General features: G+C 47.4%; 1 protein-coding gene across 1 annotated transcript; it reads right to left on the bottom strand.

Moving 5' to 3' along the window:
- Positions 1-4,540: 4,540 nt before the first annotated feature.
- On the bottom strand, positions 4,541-15,781 carry LIN28A (lin-28 homolog A). Its single transcript, XM_005895879.1, has 4 exons — positions 15,751-15,781; positions 15,099-15,283; positions 5,484-5,668; positions 4,541-4,757 (listed from the first exon to the last, which is right to left on the bottom strand). The coding sequence occupies exons 1-4, from the start codon at positions 15,779-15,781 to the stop codon at positions 4,541-4,543; spliced, it is 618 nt and encodes a 205-aa protein (XP_005895941.1).
- Between the last annotated feature and the right edge of the window lie 409 nt (positions 15,782-16,190).

Raw genomic sequence — 16,190 nt, 5'->3', positions numbered from 1 at the left:
GGCGCTGGGACACGCCTCTCCCGTCACCTAAGGGGCGGAGCCCTAGCCTGCGCTTTCGCGGTCTGAGGAGGAGGAGCGACGAGGCCAGCATTCCCGGCCGTTCGAACGCCTGGGGGCTGGGTGGGGTGAGGCGAATGCGAGAGCCGGGCTTTCGGGAAGCGGTGAGGCGGGCGACTCGGCTTCGGGCCAAGTGTCAGGGACCTCGCTGGGGAAGGAGGGGTCCAGACCACCTGGGAGAGCCGCTAAGTCTGTAGACCATCCGGTTACAGGACAGGAATTAGGAGTCAGGGGAGCCTCATCTCAGAAATGCCGGGACTTCTCAGCCGCCAGCAGCAGAGTAGGACTGCTGAGATAAAGGGGTAAGGCAGTGTTCTGCTAACTGTAAGGCTGCAGAATTGGCTTTAGAGCTGATACAAGTCTTAAAAAGCCTGTGTTTACACCGTTTTGTCTTATTTAGTGGATTTAATCGTTTGCGAAGTTCCAGGCTCTCGTTAGTCTTACAAGACACTTAACCTCAATCCATTTTGTGCTGACTTAAGGCACACACATTTTAGAGTTTGCATTTGCAGGACCTACCCAAGGAACTCAAAAAAAGGATTAAGGTCAGAAAGAACTCTGCTTAAGAATGGCTTCTAAACTATAAGGCCATCAACTAACCCTGACAGAAAAATCGGGGGTATTCTTTCTGTACCAAACCTTTAACGAAAAGGGCTTCAGGAATTCAAGTTACTAACTCACAAAAGGAATTGGGAGTTTGGTTTTCTCAAAATCAAAGGGCGGAAAACAAAAACTACCATTTTCAAAGAACCTTCCTGTTCCAGTGTCATCAAAGAAACAAGAGATACTGCAGTCATAACTCCCAATTCATTATTTTGTCTTCCACTCTTTATGATAAAAGGGTTATTTTTGAGTGAAATGATCAAAGCCCTCTAGAGATGAGTAACCCATCCATGAATTTCTTTTTCATCCTTCCTGCTTGGCATCTAGGGTGCCTATCTGATTACTTCAATTTTGCAGGAAAACCATTTACTGAAATCCAGTAGTTTGCTGCTTTTAACATCTTCCATGACCGGCTTTGACTTTTGGTAGAAGTCCCTGGAGTGTTTAGTTGCTCCGTTATGTCTGACTCTGCAGCCCCATGGACTGTAGCTCGCCAGGATCCTCTGTCCAATAGATTTCCCAGGCAATACTGGAGTGAGTTGCCATTTCCTTCTCTAGGGGATCTTCTTGACCCAGGGATCAAACCATCATCTCCTGCATTGCATAACTGTTTACCAGTGAGCCACCAGGGAAACTTCTTACCCTTGTTTTTGTTAATGGTTTTTTGCACTTTGTGTGATAGTTGGTATGCTTCCAATCAAATAAACTCTTTTTATGGGGGAAGCTAGATGTTAAGAAATAGAAGGCTAGCGAACTTGTTAACATGTGTTTGTAACTAGTCAGTGTTATCTCCTCTGGCCTCACTTTCCCCAGTTTCCAGTATTTCCCTCCCTGGGTTGCTACAGGGGGTTAATTAATTAAGATTTGTAAAGGGCTTTGAGGAGCAAGGGACAAAGTATTATTAGGGTCTCATGCCCCAAGCCATGGCCCCATCCTTTCATCCCAGCCAGTGGCACAGGCAACCCCATTCTTATGCATGCCAAGCCCTTAATCCCCTTTGAATGTGGCAGCTTCCAAGGAAAGGACAAGAGGCCCTAACTAGAAACAAAAATCCACTGTAATGAGGTGCTAAAAAGACTGAACTTTCAAGATTCACTCCTAAGAAAATGGCTGAACCAAAAACTTAATGGTTCTTCTCATGACTTGAGTCCCAATCCAAGAAGGTGGAAATAACAGTCGGAGGAAGGCGCCTTAAGTATCAACCAAGATGACAGTTTCGGTACCAATAAGTTTTTATTCATTGTATATTCCCAAGGAAAACAAAGGAAAGGGAAAAGGGTCAGCGTGTGTGTTACAAAATGATAGCAAATGGGAAAGGAAGTACCTGGCACAGCAAAATCAGCCATCAAATAAACACTGCCCAGATGGGGTCGCCAAAGCCCAAGGGGCTATGTGTCCTGCAGTTCAGGAATGAGAAGGGATGAGGAAAAGAACAGATGGGTACATGCTTTTCTACCCTCCCTCCCTCCCTCCCCATTAAATTCAAGATTTCATACAAAGCTTTGGTTTCTAGCAGTAAACATGGAGTTACATTCGTCCGTCTGCTATTAAACAATCTTGTGGCTACTTTGACATAAGTTTCTTGCACCTGCATGAAAGTTCCTGAGTGACTTGGATATACATTCATCTTTCCTTTCGTGGTCTCCCAGCCCCACCTTCTACATGGAAGGCCCCCTTCATTGCTCCTCTCTACCCTTGGAGTTGGTCTTAATCCAGCCAAATACATCAGTCCGTTTAGCATGAATCACATCAAGGAATGGACAGGACTCGAAATTGGGAACAAGGGATGGAGCAATCTTAGCCTTTTCAGGATTTTTGCACAAATCACTTAATCACAGATACCCCACAAATTAAATGTATAGGTATATGGTCTATTTCGGGGGGGCACAAAGGTGGAAAGAAGAGGGAATAGGAATCTAGTTTTCAGGACAGATCTTCTTTGAAATAGGAAATAGAGGAAGGGGAACACAAAAGAAAGTGTAGTTCAAGACCCCCCCAACTTCAAGAGGGGCCCCCAAGCTTACGTTTCAGATTTCTTTGCCTGGTGCAGAACATTTTGTCAAAGATGCTTTGGCTATTTTTCTCAATATAAAAAGAAGTTTGTAAACAATAAAACCCCAAAAGAACATGGAGAAGACCAACACATTATATTTACACAAACTAGGCCACCTAGCAATCACCAAATCAGCTACTTGTGAAGTCCTACAAAGCCCAGACAAATATAATAACTAGAGGGGGGCAGCAGCTGGGGGAGACAAGGATCAGACACACATCACCCAATGCGTTCTATTGCATTTGCCCCGTGACAACACAGTGAGGTAGGTCTGCAGTGATCTCACAGCTTGTAAACGAACCCGCCACCCCCACCGCCCTTTCTCCTTTAGCTGCCATGATACTAATCACTGCTGCAGCAGAGTAGGACCCTGGCTCTGGGAACCACAAAGAAGCCATTGCTGATGGTCTCTCCAGAAGCTAAGAAAGAAAAGCCCAGAATCGTTAAAGATCTTGTCCTTGCTTCACATATCCATCCCTGGGCAGCTCAAAATGGGTACAGAGGCATTGTTCTTAAAAACCTCTCCTTAACAACTTCCATTTCTTATAAAAATACACACACCCTGTTGTGCAGGGCCGGCCTAGCCCAGTCAGGTGGAGGATGGATCTGGTATATAAAGCGAGTCCTGTGCCCTAGGATTATAGATCTGGAACAGGAATCCTTTGCCACACATGCAGACGACCTTTGCCTAATCTTGGCTTCCCCTCTCACACTTCTTACCTGGCCCAGCCTCTCCTAACCACTCTGCACCACGTTTTCCTGTTCAGACCAATTTTCAATCTTTCAGTAGGAAGGAGACCAAGTCATGGGGCAACCCAGTTAAAACCTAGTCTCTCATGAAACGCTGAAGATGGAGGGATTTCAGGAGGACACCATGGCAGAAGAGCCAGCTGTAATTGGCAAAAATGAGGTAGTTCAATAGGCTATACACTCCAAATAGTTGTTCTCTCTGATGATACAGCAACAAAAAGCATTCCTGCTGTGCAGACCCGGAGCTGCTGCTGACTTATCCCTGAGATTGCTCACGTACCTGAGAACACAGTGCAGGAATGAGGGCCTTAGATTAAAATACACAAAAATACAAAACCAGAATATTTATATTATGGAAAAAAAAAAAAAAAAAAGCTAAAATGCACAAGATACGTCATTCGCACACTAGTGCAGTTGGCATCCTGGAGAAAGTGGGACCCAAGGTACAGTCACCCAAGGCAGCAAATAAATAAAATTGAGTTGGCCCAGAATGGGGTGAGAGTGAGCTTAGAAGCAGCAAGTCTCAGCTGTTCCCTCAATCACCCCTTTACCTGTCATCATAACCCATTACTTGGGACAGATCTTAGCATTCTGTCCCAAGAGGGGGTTATGAGGAGAGAAGACGAGGAAAACCCTGCCGCCCCCCTGAGATGTTTCCTCCCATGGAAGGTAGTGGCTTGTTGGTTGGGTCCATCAATCTGTTCTCTTCTTAATCTTTACACTCTGATACGGGAAATATTATTCCACAATCTTCTTTAAGAGTAAAACAACTTCCCTACCCAGGCCACTTTCAAAAGCTGGAGATTCTGGGGGTGGAGACTCAGATAAAGCATGCAGGGAGGGTTAACCCTCAAAGCCCTCATATGCATTTGGAAAGAGCTAATTGGAGTTTCTTTGCCTCACCCCTTCTTCCCACCAAGAGGGAAGAGGGGGTGATGCTGTGGACTCCAGCCTCAGATATATGGCAGTGCCAGCTGCCCCCTACCCACCCTGTCCCCACTTTCTCCACTCTGCCGATTGATGCCTGCTCCTCAAAGCTTTCTGATCACAAAAGGATAGCCCCCACCCACTGTGGCTTCAATTCTGGGCCTCTGGGAGCATGGCAGAGCTATGGATCTCTTCTTCCTCCTCCCGAAAGTAGGCTGGCTTTCCCTGGGAGCTGGGAGCTTGCTGGGCCTTCAGTGGGCACGAAGCTACCATATGGTTGATGCTCTGGCAGAAATGGCACTTCTTGGGCTGCGGTGGCAGTTTGCATTCCTTGGCATGATGGTCTAGACCTCCACAGTTGTAGCACCTAGCATCAAGCAAGATAGTAAAGTTGAGAGGAAGGCGTGAGACGAGATCACAGTGTTTCCTGAGTGAGGACCCCTGGGCTCTGGTTTTAGTTGTAACTTTGGATCCACTTCCCTTCCTGGAGACCAGTTTCCCCACTTACAAAAGGGGTATATGACTAGATATCTGAGTCTTTTCCAGGCCTGTAATATCTAGATGGCAGCTCGAGATTCATGACAAATTGAAAATACCAAGAATGGAAATCCTGGACCTCAACTGAGAACTACCATACCCTTAAAATCAGTACCTCTCATTCATTAAAATAGAGAAGAAATTAAAGGGCCAGAATCTGTTTGCACACAGAACTAACATGAAAGAAACCAGTCATTTGGAGATGAGGTGAAGAAGCAACAGCTACAGATGTACTGTCTTGGCCTCACCACGTACCCTTTCACATCCATGGTCTCCTTTAGTTCTAAAGTAGCATGTGAGGTTAGGATCACAGTCCCCATTTAGCAATCAAAGCTGGAGCTCCCAGAACCTAATTACTTATCAAGTAGAAAAGTAGGTCATGAAGTACCCTGCACACATACATACCACCCTCTCTTTGCCTCCCACATCCAGATGTTGCCAGGGACCACAGGCTTCGCTGTATCTTTGGCATCTGGTCCAACCAAGAAAGGGAGAGCGAGAATGGAAGAGCGCCGCCATCCCTACCAGCCCACAGAGGCTGCCTTCCAGTCCATACCTGTCTCCCTTTGACCTGCGTTTCTGCATATTCTTCCCTTTGGGCCGCCTTTCACTCCCAATACAGAACACCCCCCCAGGGCCGGTGACTCGGATAGATTCCAGGCCCTTGGCGGACTTCTTAAAGGTGAACTCCACGGCCTCCCCCTCCTTCAGGCTCCGGAAGCCCTCCATGTGCAGCTTACTCTGGGGGAGAGAAGCATGGTAGATTTTAGTGTTAGTCTTCATTATTATACCCCAAACACCAAAACCTGCATACACATGTTCCTCTAAGGTTGGAAGAGTGAGGGTGTAACATTTCCATTTTATTGGTAAAGCCACTGTGATTGGAAGAGTCACCACATTTAGAACAAGAAATCTACGTCACATAAGGAACAATCACTATGTAAACAGATGCCGTAGCACTTTCTGCAGCTATTCTCATGGGAGGTTCCCAGGAAGATAAACAGCGGGAAAAACCGTTAAACATAGCATTTATAGGAAATCAACCAGTGTAAAATTGTAAAATATAAAGGAACAGGCCTATACACTTAAAACATGTCAGTCATGAAAGACAAACCCCTACGAAGTAAAGACACTGAGTGCCACACATGATTCTGATTGGCTCTTAGAACAGCAGAAAATATTAGAAGAACTGACAAAATTTGCACGTGGAATGTAGGCAAATGTGTTAAGTTCCCTAATTATGATCATTGTACTGAAGTTACCTAAGAGAAGAGCCATCTTTTAGAAAAAAAAAAATGCTGAAATATTGTAAAGATAAAGATGCTTGAAAAGAAAGCAAATAGTACAAAATGTTAACAATTGATATATCTGGGTAAACGTTATATGGGAGTTTTTCATACTATTCTTGCAACCTTTCCTTAATTTTGAAATTACATCAAAACAATGTCACTGAAAGTCAAAGGAAAAGACAGTATGACCCAAGCAGACAGATCAGTGAATTAGAAGAGAAAATCTACTGGAAGATCCAAGAGTAAGTGCAGAAATCAGCAGGTGAGGAAAATAATTCCATAAATAGTACTATTGAGAAACCAGTTATCCACTAGAAAATGAAGCCAGAAATTTATACTTTGCATCATATGTATGCAAAATATTTTGGAAAAATACCTAAATTGATAAACCTATAAAAAGTTACTATGAATCAATATGAAAGACTCACAGAACAGAATAATTTACAGGAGGGCCTAGCATGATACATATATTCAATATCTCACTGGTTCAAAAAAAAAACAAAAACAGGAAACAAAAATACCATTAAAGCCATTCAAAAGAATGTAACGTAAAGTCCTTGCTTTGTTCACTGCTGCATTTTGTCACCTAAATAATGCCTAGCACATTTTGGATGAATTAATGAACAAGGAGGTAGGCATTAATTATATAACTTGGGAAGAGAATCAAATTTTTAAAGGAAAAGACTTCAAATACCATGTGGAATGATCTCACTGAAACACTGCTTGTTTGAACCAAAATTTTAAAAGAAAAAAAGGAGTTATTCAAACAGTTGAGTGGCAACACCAGGGTCAGAAGAACCCAGAGTTCTGGAATGGATAGCCTATTTCACTTTGCCATTTTCTGCATCAATAACACATTAGTGAATGACAGCCTCTCCCAGACCCTGTACAAAACAGACTTCATTATAGATATCTTCCAAAATATCCAAAGAACATGTCAAATATGTCAACAAGGTGTAGTCCTTGTTGAAAATGTGGTTCAGAAGCAAAAGGGATCACCATGTACCTAGTCCTGGCTTGAGGCCTCTTATGGTGTTGCTGGCGGGGGTGGGGCAAGGTGGCTATTTCAAACTGGGACTTAGATGAAACATGCTCTTTTGCCAGATGAGATCCCAATTCCTCAGTCACATTTTTCTTTTAATTTAGATGGTATTGCTTAAGACAAAACTTCCACTGAGGTAATTAAGAGCCTAGGCTCAGGTGTCGGATACATCCTGGTTCATGAAATACTGATTCCACCAATTTCTGGCATTGTGTTTGATCTTGGTGAGTTACACTCCTCTGGGTCTCAGATCTTTCAGACAATGGGATAACAGTAGCTATTTACCTAAAGTTTTAATGAAGATTAGGCAGGCAGGACATATGCTCAATAAATATCAATGAATGAAATATTCCAAAGGTTTGGGATCCTCTCCCTTGTTATTCACATAGAACAGCCAGGGTTGTGATGACTCACTCCCTTCCCTCAATCTGAATGTGGAGCGTTAAAGCAGAACATTAAAACATTTCAGAAAGGTGAAAATTCTTTCCTCCTCCCAGTTGCATAACCACCACCCTGAATTTGATGTTAAATCTGACGTCTCTCTCTCTTATTGAGCTAGGACAAGCCAGTGAGTCAGGAGACGCTGGAGGATCCAGACCAAGAGCATTCTTGACCCAGGTAAACTCAGCTTCTCCCGTTTGCCTAGGGGGCTCTTAGGGTGGAACACTCCCACTTCTGTCTGTGATCAGCAGATAGCTAAGTGATTAAGAGCAAAGGTTTAGAGTCCTACAGCCTATCCCCGCTTTCTGTGTTAGCCTACAAAATGGAGTAAATACTAATTTTATGGTGGTGCTGTGAGGTTTTATGCATGAAAAGTAGTTAACACATTGCCTGCCATATATAAATCCCAAGTGGCAATTATCACCAACCTTTTCAAACGGGATGAGGGCAGGGTAACGGTGAGAAAGAAGTGTCAAAAGACCCAGCATTTTAATCCTAGTTTTTATCGCTAACTAGCAGTGGAAACAGAAAACTATCCCTTCTCTGAGCTCCAGTTTACTGAGCACCGCAATCTTCTGCATCCACACCTTTCAAGGCTTACTGTGAGAATCAGAGGGTAACATAAATGGGGACATGTGAAATCAGCTAGTCCTTTTAGTTCACCTACTCTATCACTGGAGAATTTGAGGTCAGCTTAAGACCATCTTTTCCTTTGAAAAGATAAAGGGAAAAAAAAATCCCTGTGGGCACCTCACCATAATCAGCCAAGATTCAGACTGGTGGTCTCCAGGGGTGGCTCCTTGGCCCCCCACCCCACCCCTTTCTAAAACACATAGTTTGAATTCCTCTCTTATCAGATAGGTAATCAGCGTGCAGCCCCACTGAGCCTGCCTCACAGGGTCTGCATCAGAAAGGAGCCTGAAATTCTTGCTACCACCCCCCACCCCACCAACCACACACAAAGCAGGGCCTGGGCCCCGCCCCGCTCTCCATCCCCTCCAAAAAAGAAAAGACCTGGGGGGGGGAGGGGCAAGGCCTGAGCTCCCCCAATAGAGCCCTGCTTCGGGAAACAAAGAGTTGACACTGGTTGGTTCTGGTGGTCAGATTCCTGGAGTTCCAGAGGATGCAGATTCCCCCTTGACCCCCCCCATCACACATTTACCACATTCACCAGTTCCTTCCTTCCTCTCCATGTAGGGGGTTATGGTCACGGTGAGAGCAATGGACACCGACACCTTTCTTTCCTAGTCAAGCTTGCTGACCAGCCAAAGCCACCACCAGCAGCCATCTTTCCTTCTGACCTACCCTCCCACCCTTCCAGGGCCTCCAGTCAAACCTTTTTTTTTACTGAGGGGCCCAATTAGGGTCCTTTATTCAGATAAATTTATTATAGGTGGGAGGGCTGCCGCCGTCCCATCTTCCTTTTCCCCTTGTCTGTGCAAGGTAGGAGTGTGGGTAGCCTGCAGTGGAGGAGAGGGGAAGATGGTATTTAATCAGACAGAAAACAGTTATAGGAGGCATTTTTTTTTTTTTGGATGGCAGGGAAGGATGGGCCAGCTACAGTACCAAGGCCTTCTGCACCCCCAGTACCTCACCGCTGCCTTTGTAAGTCATAGAAGGGACCTTATGGGTCATTCAGGGAATGTGGAGTAAAAAACTCACAGCAAGCCGAGTTTCCCTCAGCTTGCTCTGTGAAATTTGGATAAATAAGCTCTGGTTCTATAATTATCTGTAATTGATCAAAGCTTGGGTTTATGGTTTTTCTGCAATATCCAGCACCATTCTGGCTCAAGACTACCTAGAGTATGGCTATAACCCTCAATTCTAGGTGCTTAGCAGTGCACAACATTTGCAGAAAAAAATCTAAGTTCTCTACTGTCCAAAATGACTAATATGTACTATAGGCTAAGTAGTTTTAAGCATGTCACATGCTATAACACATGTGACCTTCACACCAAGCTTTTTATCATGCCCCCTGCTGAATTCATGGAGGCAGAGGGGTTAAGCACCCTGCCCAAACTTATAGTGTGAAAGCCCTGAGCTGACTTTGTATCTAGTGCTCTGCAATATAATGCAAGGCGCATAGACATTTTAAAACCTTCTAAGAGCCATGCTGAAAAAGTAGAAAGCAATTTAATCTTAATGAGTTAGTCCTGAGGTGTCCTCACAGTTCAACCCAAGCCTCATTCCTAAAGGGAACGTTTGGTAGGAGGTAGGAAACCAATGGGTTCTATCAGAAGCAGTTTATTTTGTCAGGGAGAATGGGGAAAGAGATCTACCCAGAACCAAAGGCTGCCAGCATACACCCCTCACATCCCTTTGGCTCTGACGCAGCCAGGACCACCTGTTCCTGCCAGGAATTCTCCACCAGATGGTGCTGCTCATCAGCCTGTCTGCACCCAGGTAGCCGGAGGGAGACTGGAGGAGAAGAGAGGAAGGAGCCGCAGTGTTCTCAACTCTGCACCTAAGAATTCACCTAGAGTGATCTTCCCAGCTCCTTGGGACGGGCATCTTCTCTGTGATCCTGAGGAAGATGGAGTTACAGGGGGACTGAGCTCTGATGAGGATCCAACCCAGGGTAGGTCCTGATAAAGATGGGGCTGTTCCCTCCCCACCACCCCCACTCACCCACTCAAGAAGTGAAGAAAAGATCCTGGAGTTTTTAACCAGAAGCTCAGTTGCTCTTCTGCTCTGTTGACAAAAGCCATTTACTCTCTTTACTGGTCTGAACTAAAGAACTCCAAGCTGAGTCTGTACTAATTGCATACTATCCTGGAAAGTTTTCTTCTCCTCCTTCACCTCCTTTGACCTTCCAGATATAACACTGATAGCAGTTGCTATGCTTGCCTGCAGGAAGAAGGGAGGGGTGATGTGCCTCAGGCTGTTTCTCAAACAAAAAAACCCCACCAAGGAATTGCCACAGGCTGGAGAGTATGATAGTTTTGATAGATGGATTAGGAATGTTCCAGCAACAACCTTGCCCTGGAGAAAAATCAATGAAAATCATTTACATGGCATGTAGTGCCACTAACCACAAGCTTTGCTCTGGATGGTGGCACAGCCTTTACTTGGAACACTTCTAGAAAGTATGTCTCTTCACTAACAGAAGGACTCAAGATCTCATAATGCTCAAATTAACTCACATGCTTTTCTACCAACTTCCTGAAAAAAACCCACTCATTTAAAAAATCCTTTCTAGAGGAGTGAACGACCATGGCTGTAGCCTGCCAGGCTCCTCTGTTCATGGGGATCCTCCAGGCAAGAATACTGGAGTGGGTTGCCATTTCCTTCTCCAGGAGATCTTCCTGACCCGGGAAGATCAAACTTGTGTCTCCCACATTGCAGGCAGACTCTTTATCCTCTAAGCCACCAGGGAAGATGCTCTGGAGGAGTGGAAGGAAAAAAAACACTTTCCTTTCCTGATGGTCCAGTGCTTAAGACTCCTCACTTCTACTGTAAGGAATTCGGATTCGATCCCTGGTCAGGGAACTAAGATCTCCCATGCTTCATGGCCTAATTAATTAATTAAAAATAAAATAATAACCTTTTAAAAATTCCCTATTAAGATGGAAAAGAAACTAATGAATGACCCTTCAACCCATGGCTTCCATATCCTCTCTGGAGCTGTGATCAGCTGGAGTGGATCAGCTGTGATCCACTATCACTCCACAAATTTTCATGGTGTTTTTACTGAGTGCCAAGCCCTCTTCAGGCCCTGGTCTGGAAAGACAGCAACCATCAGTTCACATTCTCTCCCTATCTCCAAGCTTTTGGTCTGGAGGAAGACCTGCTGACAAGGACCCCCAACTGTGAGTGCACTCTTGATTTTTCAGGGGCCCCTTCGTTCCTCATACTCCTTTCTTCAGCCCACCAAGTGCATACTAGAAAACTAACCAGACTACTAGTCCCTCTTTTCAAAGTGTTCAGCTTAGAGGAAGAGTTAAGAGAAGTACATTAATACCTAAACATAAGGAGGGTGATCAGAGGCACTAGTAAGATTATAAACCAGGTAGGAAAGATCCCTTCACATTCTCCCTGCCCCCAAACCCGAGTCTTAATCTAGACCGGACTGAAGTTGCTCTCACCACCCCCACTCATCCTTTTCAGAGAAAGCAGGCCACGTGGCTTCAGCAGTTTCTTGGTACTGGAAAATTTCTTCTCTTAACCCAAACTTGGTGCCTCAGTTAAATTTGGACTCTTTTGCCTCCAAGCATTCTAATACAGCATTTTAGCCAGAAAGCTATTTTAAACAGATTTGAGTTCCAAAGAGCTGTGGGAAAAAACAGGGACCTTTTCCTGATTTTCAACTTTTGCACATCTGGGGGGGTTGGGAGTTGGAAGCACAGGAAACAGGAGGTTTCTGTTAAAATGGCCAAAACTTTTTAAATGGCCATGGAGAGTTGAGGTTTCTTAGTCCTTCTCAGGCTACCAGGAGACAGTAGTTAGCTCTTTCTTGCTCCATCTTTTGATGTATTAACTGTTTCTCAGCTGGGGGTAAGTTTGCCTCCCGGGGTGGGGCGGGGGGGCATTTGGCAATGTCTGGAGACAGTTTTGGTTGTCACAACTGAGGGATGCCCAGAATGAGAAGTTATCCTGCTTGAAATATGTCAGTAGTGCAGAGACTGAGAAACCTGGATTTAAGGCAGGCTAGCTGCCATTATGATGATTCTTAAATTCCCCCCAAATTCGGGGACAGAAAGAGAGTTCTAGCCTAAAACCTGTGGCTGAGTTCTGTACCAGGGTTGGTACAAAAGTCTTCTCGATTTATGGGTTTTATTTACTCATTTTTTTTTAAGTCTAACGGTAGGTTTTCTTTCCCACATATCCACCCCGATTGGGCACTGAGGGTTGGACAGGTAGCTTAAGAACAGTGACTTGTGTGTTGGGAACCAAATAGGCCCAACCTTGTAAATGTCTAATTGTGTCCCCCATCCCGTTTCCTTAGGAAAGGGGCTCCCTAATCCCCTCCCCCAGCAGATGTTATCTTAGGACAGTTATCCTGCTCACCACCCACACCACCAGTTCCAAGGTACCCACCACCAGCAGCCAAAGGGGAAGTTTCGCTGTTAAAGAGAAATGTCTTACTTTCTCTCCATTTTGGGAACACTCTCCTTCCCTAGGAGAATTTCTAAGGATTGATCTGCATCCACCTAATTCCTCTACATTGGATCCTCAGGGAGATAATTCAGATTTCTCAAGTGCAGGACTGGAATCACTAGTTTAAGTGTTATGGTAGGGTTTAAGGATCAACCTAAGCCCCAGCAGTGTGAAGACAGAGCTACCAGGTATAAAGTTCAGGGAATTTCCACCATTGTCCTCTGTGGCTGTTAGCAGGGGGTGTTAGGGAAATAAATTCTTGATTCCTTATCCCAGCTCAACTCCTTCTGATAACTTATTCAACTGTGGAATGTCCCTGGACAGTCCAAGACCCCAAGTCCAGGTTATCTCCCAGCAAACCTATCTGAAACAGCATGGTGTGGGCTCCACTCCCCAAATCTGAATCTAGTCCCCATTTCATTTTATGCCATCCCATATTTCCCAACTGCTTTTGATCCTAAAGGTTAAGTGGGCTGAGGCACAGATCCATTTGCTCAGGAAAACCTTCTCTGGGAGTTGGTTATCACCAAAGAACCTCAGAGGGACTACCTTCCCCTCGATCTTTCCCTATGTGGCAGCCTTTGGAAGACAGGCAAGAAAATGTTGGGTCTGACTCTTTCATTCCAAGCTTTCCAAAGTTGGGGAAGGTGTCCAGTTGTCTCCAGACAGGGAGAGATTTTAATCTCTTTGTGATCTGATAAATGGGGAGCTGGCCACCCTGCTGAGGAGGGCCATTCAAAGCTGGTTCCTGTAATAAAGTGATTTAATAGATCTAAAGAGGCCAATTCCCTTCTTTCTCCCACAATTACTTCCTGTGGGTTATCATTCACATATGTAAATGAGACAGGGAGGGAGGCTAGCCACCAGCCAGAATTAGATGTAGGAAGAGAAGGGAGTAAAGCTGGGGGTGGAGGAAGCAGGGGAAGCCAGGGGGCAGCCAAGCATTCTGCAGCTGGCCCTTCTGGCAGATGTTCTAGGAGCCCGGTAACCCCAGTGTTAACTGGTGGATCCCCATCTCCCTGCGTCCTCTCTCTCCCTTGTCTCCCCATTCCGCGTCCTCACTGAGGGCCATGTGGGGACTTCCCCGCTGTTTCCCTCCAAACAGTCTACCCAGCATCTCCCCTCTCCACCCCTCCCCCTCCAGAATACCATCCCTCAGGCTCCAACCCTTAATCCCCACATCCTCCTTTCCCCTCCCCCACTGCTCCTAAAGCCAACCTCCCCAAAGTAACCCCTCCATGCCCGGCCTGGGTGTCAACCTCCTGGGTCTGGGATTAGCAATTTCTTCTCAGGTCCAGCCCCAAACCTCCAAAGATGAAGGGAACACAAGCAACAACTTCCTTTACATAGTGGTTACGTGAGGCTTCCGAGGTACTCAGGAAGGGGTGGCCAGGGAGGAGGGAAGACGAAGTCTCTGGTTCCTTGTTTGAGGCTGGGAATGTTAGGACGGCAATCAATGGCTGTCTGGGGCCATAAATGCCAAGCTGAGGAGAATAGGTCCTGAGGCTAGCCTCTCTCCACCCCCTGCCCTGCGACACTGAATTTCACCCCCCACCCCCCGCCTCTGTGGTGCCTTGCTTTAACTGAGAACTTGGGGTTGCGACCTAACTCCCTCCCAGGCTGGCTCAGGAGTCGAAGGCCAGGCTCTTTGCCTTTTCTTTCTTAATAGGAAATAGACAGTAAGAGCCCCGCTAGTGATCCATGTGCCTAACACTGTGCTCTTGAGGAACTTCCAAGCCCCCCAAATAGATCCTTCAAGGATCTGCCAAACCCATCCAGAACCCCAGGGCTTGAGTTTTGGGTGACCACCTGAGTGAGAGGGCCCGGCAGACTTCTCGGCTTTCCGCCGTTGGGTCCCGAAGCCGTTTCCCTCCTTTCCTCCAGGCCGGGAGCTCCATTCACAAGATACAGAAACGCGCGGGCGCTCAGGGCTCTGCTCTGACCGGGCATGTGCTTCCCTGGCCGGCCTGCTCGCCCTCCCCCCACTGGCAAGCACAATACAACCTTAGTTCTGCCACATGGGATCACCTCCCTGCCCCCTGCCCAGGGGAAAGAGGTAACAGACACGTGGTAAACCAGAGGGGTTCCCGGAAGGGGGTGGGGGTGTTAATCATCGGCTCTTCCCCCGCTCTCGTCCCGTTGGAGTTAATAGGGACTCAGAACTGGGGTGCCTCGGCAAAGACGGGAACGCACAATGGGGGCCCTGGATCTCCCCTCAATCCAACAGCCGAGTCCGTCCGCCCACCCTCGGATACGCGCCAACATCCCGCTTCTGCGGCAAAGTTACCAGAATCGCTCTCACCTGGTGCACAAAGACATCCACCGGGGGGTCGAGCGCGACCCCTGCGCGGGCGGTCATGGACAGGAAGCCGAACCCCATGCGCACGTTGAACCACTTACAGATGCCCGCACCGTGCAGCAGCTGCGGCTCCTCCGCCGCGCGGGCCGCGTCCTCCGGCGCCTCCTCCGGCGCCTTAGCGCAGCCACCTGGAGATTGGGAAGGCGCTCAGCTGGGGGGCCACGGAATTGAAGGGCCCCCATCAGAGAGCCGGCAAGGAGACACAAGGGTCCAGCCCGAGGCTGGACAACCAGGAAGCTGCAGCTACAAAGCAGCCGGCGAGAAAATACCTGTCCCGGCCGCCTCCCGCGCTCCCCCAGCTTAAACTGAGGCCAGCGGTTTAAAAGAAAGTTTTGCTTTTCTTCCCACAACACGTTGCCCGGGGACATGCGGCCAGACAGGCCCCTCCTCTTCTCTCCCCCCGCCCCCGAACCTTCAGCTTGCTCGCCACTGGGACACCAGGGTTCCTGGCTCCAGAGATGGCCCCCAGAAGCAGGAGGCCACACAGACTTGGAGTCCTTGGGCTAGCCTGGGGGACACTTCCCCACCTCTCTTTCATGTGGCTTCGGGGCGCCCCTGCCGCCTAAGGTGTCCCTAGTAAGTCCCGAGGTCGAACCTGTGAACTGCTGGTTTGACACAGAGCCCATGGTAGTCGGCTGAGCCCGCGGCCCCGGGCCCCTGCTTGGGCGGCTGCTGGCCCCAGAGAAGTCCGGAGGCAAAGGGGTGGCTCGGGGAAGAGGCAGCTACATCTTCCCCAGCACAATAGCGGTGGGAGGGCCCACGGCTTTTCAAAGGCTCCCAAATTCTAAAAGACAATGACCCAACCCCCCGCGGGCAGCCCCCCTCTCCTCCCTTCCCCTCCCCTCCCTCGCCTTTCCCCTCCCTTTCCCTCCGGCTCCAGCTCTGGCCCTCCCCCACCACGGCGCTCTCTGACACCTCTGGGGTATCCCTTCTCAGAACCTAGAGGTTTGACACCCCCTCCCACAGACACCACATCTGGAGATTGGGGCCGTCAACCCTACAAGTCTTGAGTACCCGGGAATTTGGGATCCCGCA

The sequence above is a fragment of the Bos mutus genome, chromosome 2 (genome assembly GCF_027580195.1).
Source record: "Bos mutus isolate GX-2022 chromosome 2, NWIPB_WYAK_1.1, whole genome shotgun sequence".
In the NCBI taxonomy this organism is placed as follows: domain Eukaryota; kingdom Metazoa; phylum Chordata; class Mammalia; order Artiodactyla; family Bovidae; genus Bos; species Bos mutus.
Note: the sequence above shows the minus strand (reverse complement) of the source record. Positions and strands in the feature narration are given on the sequence as shown.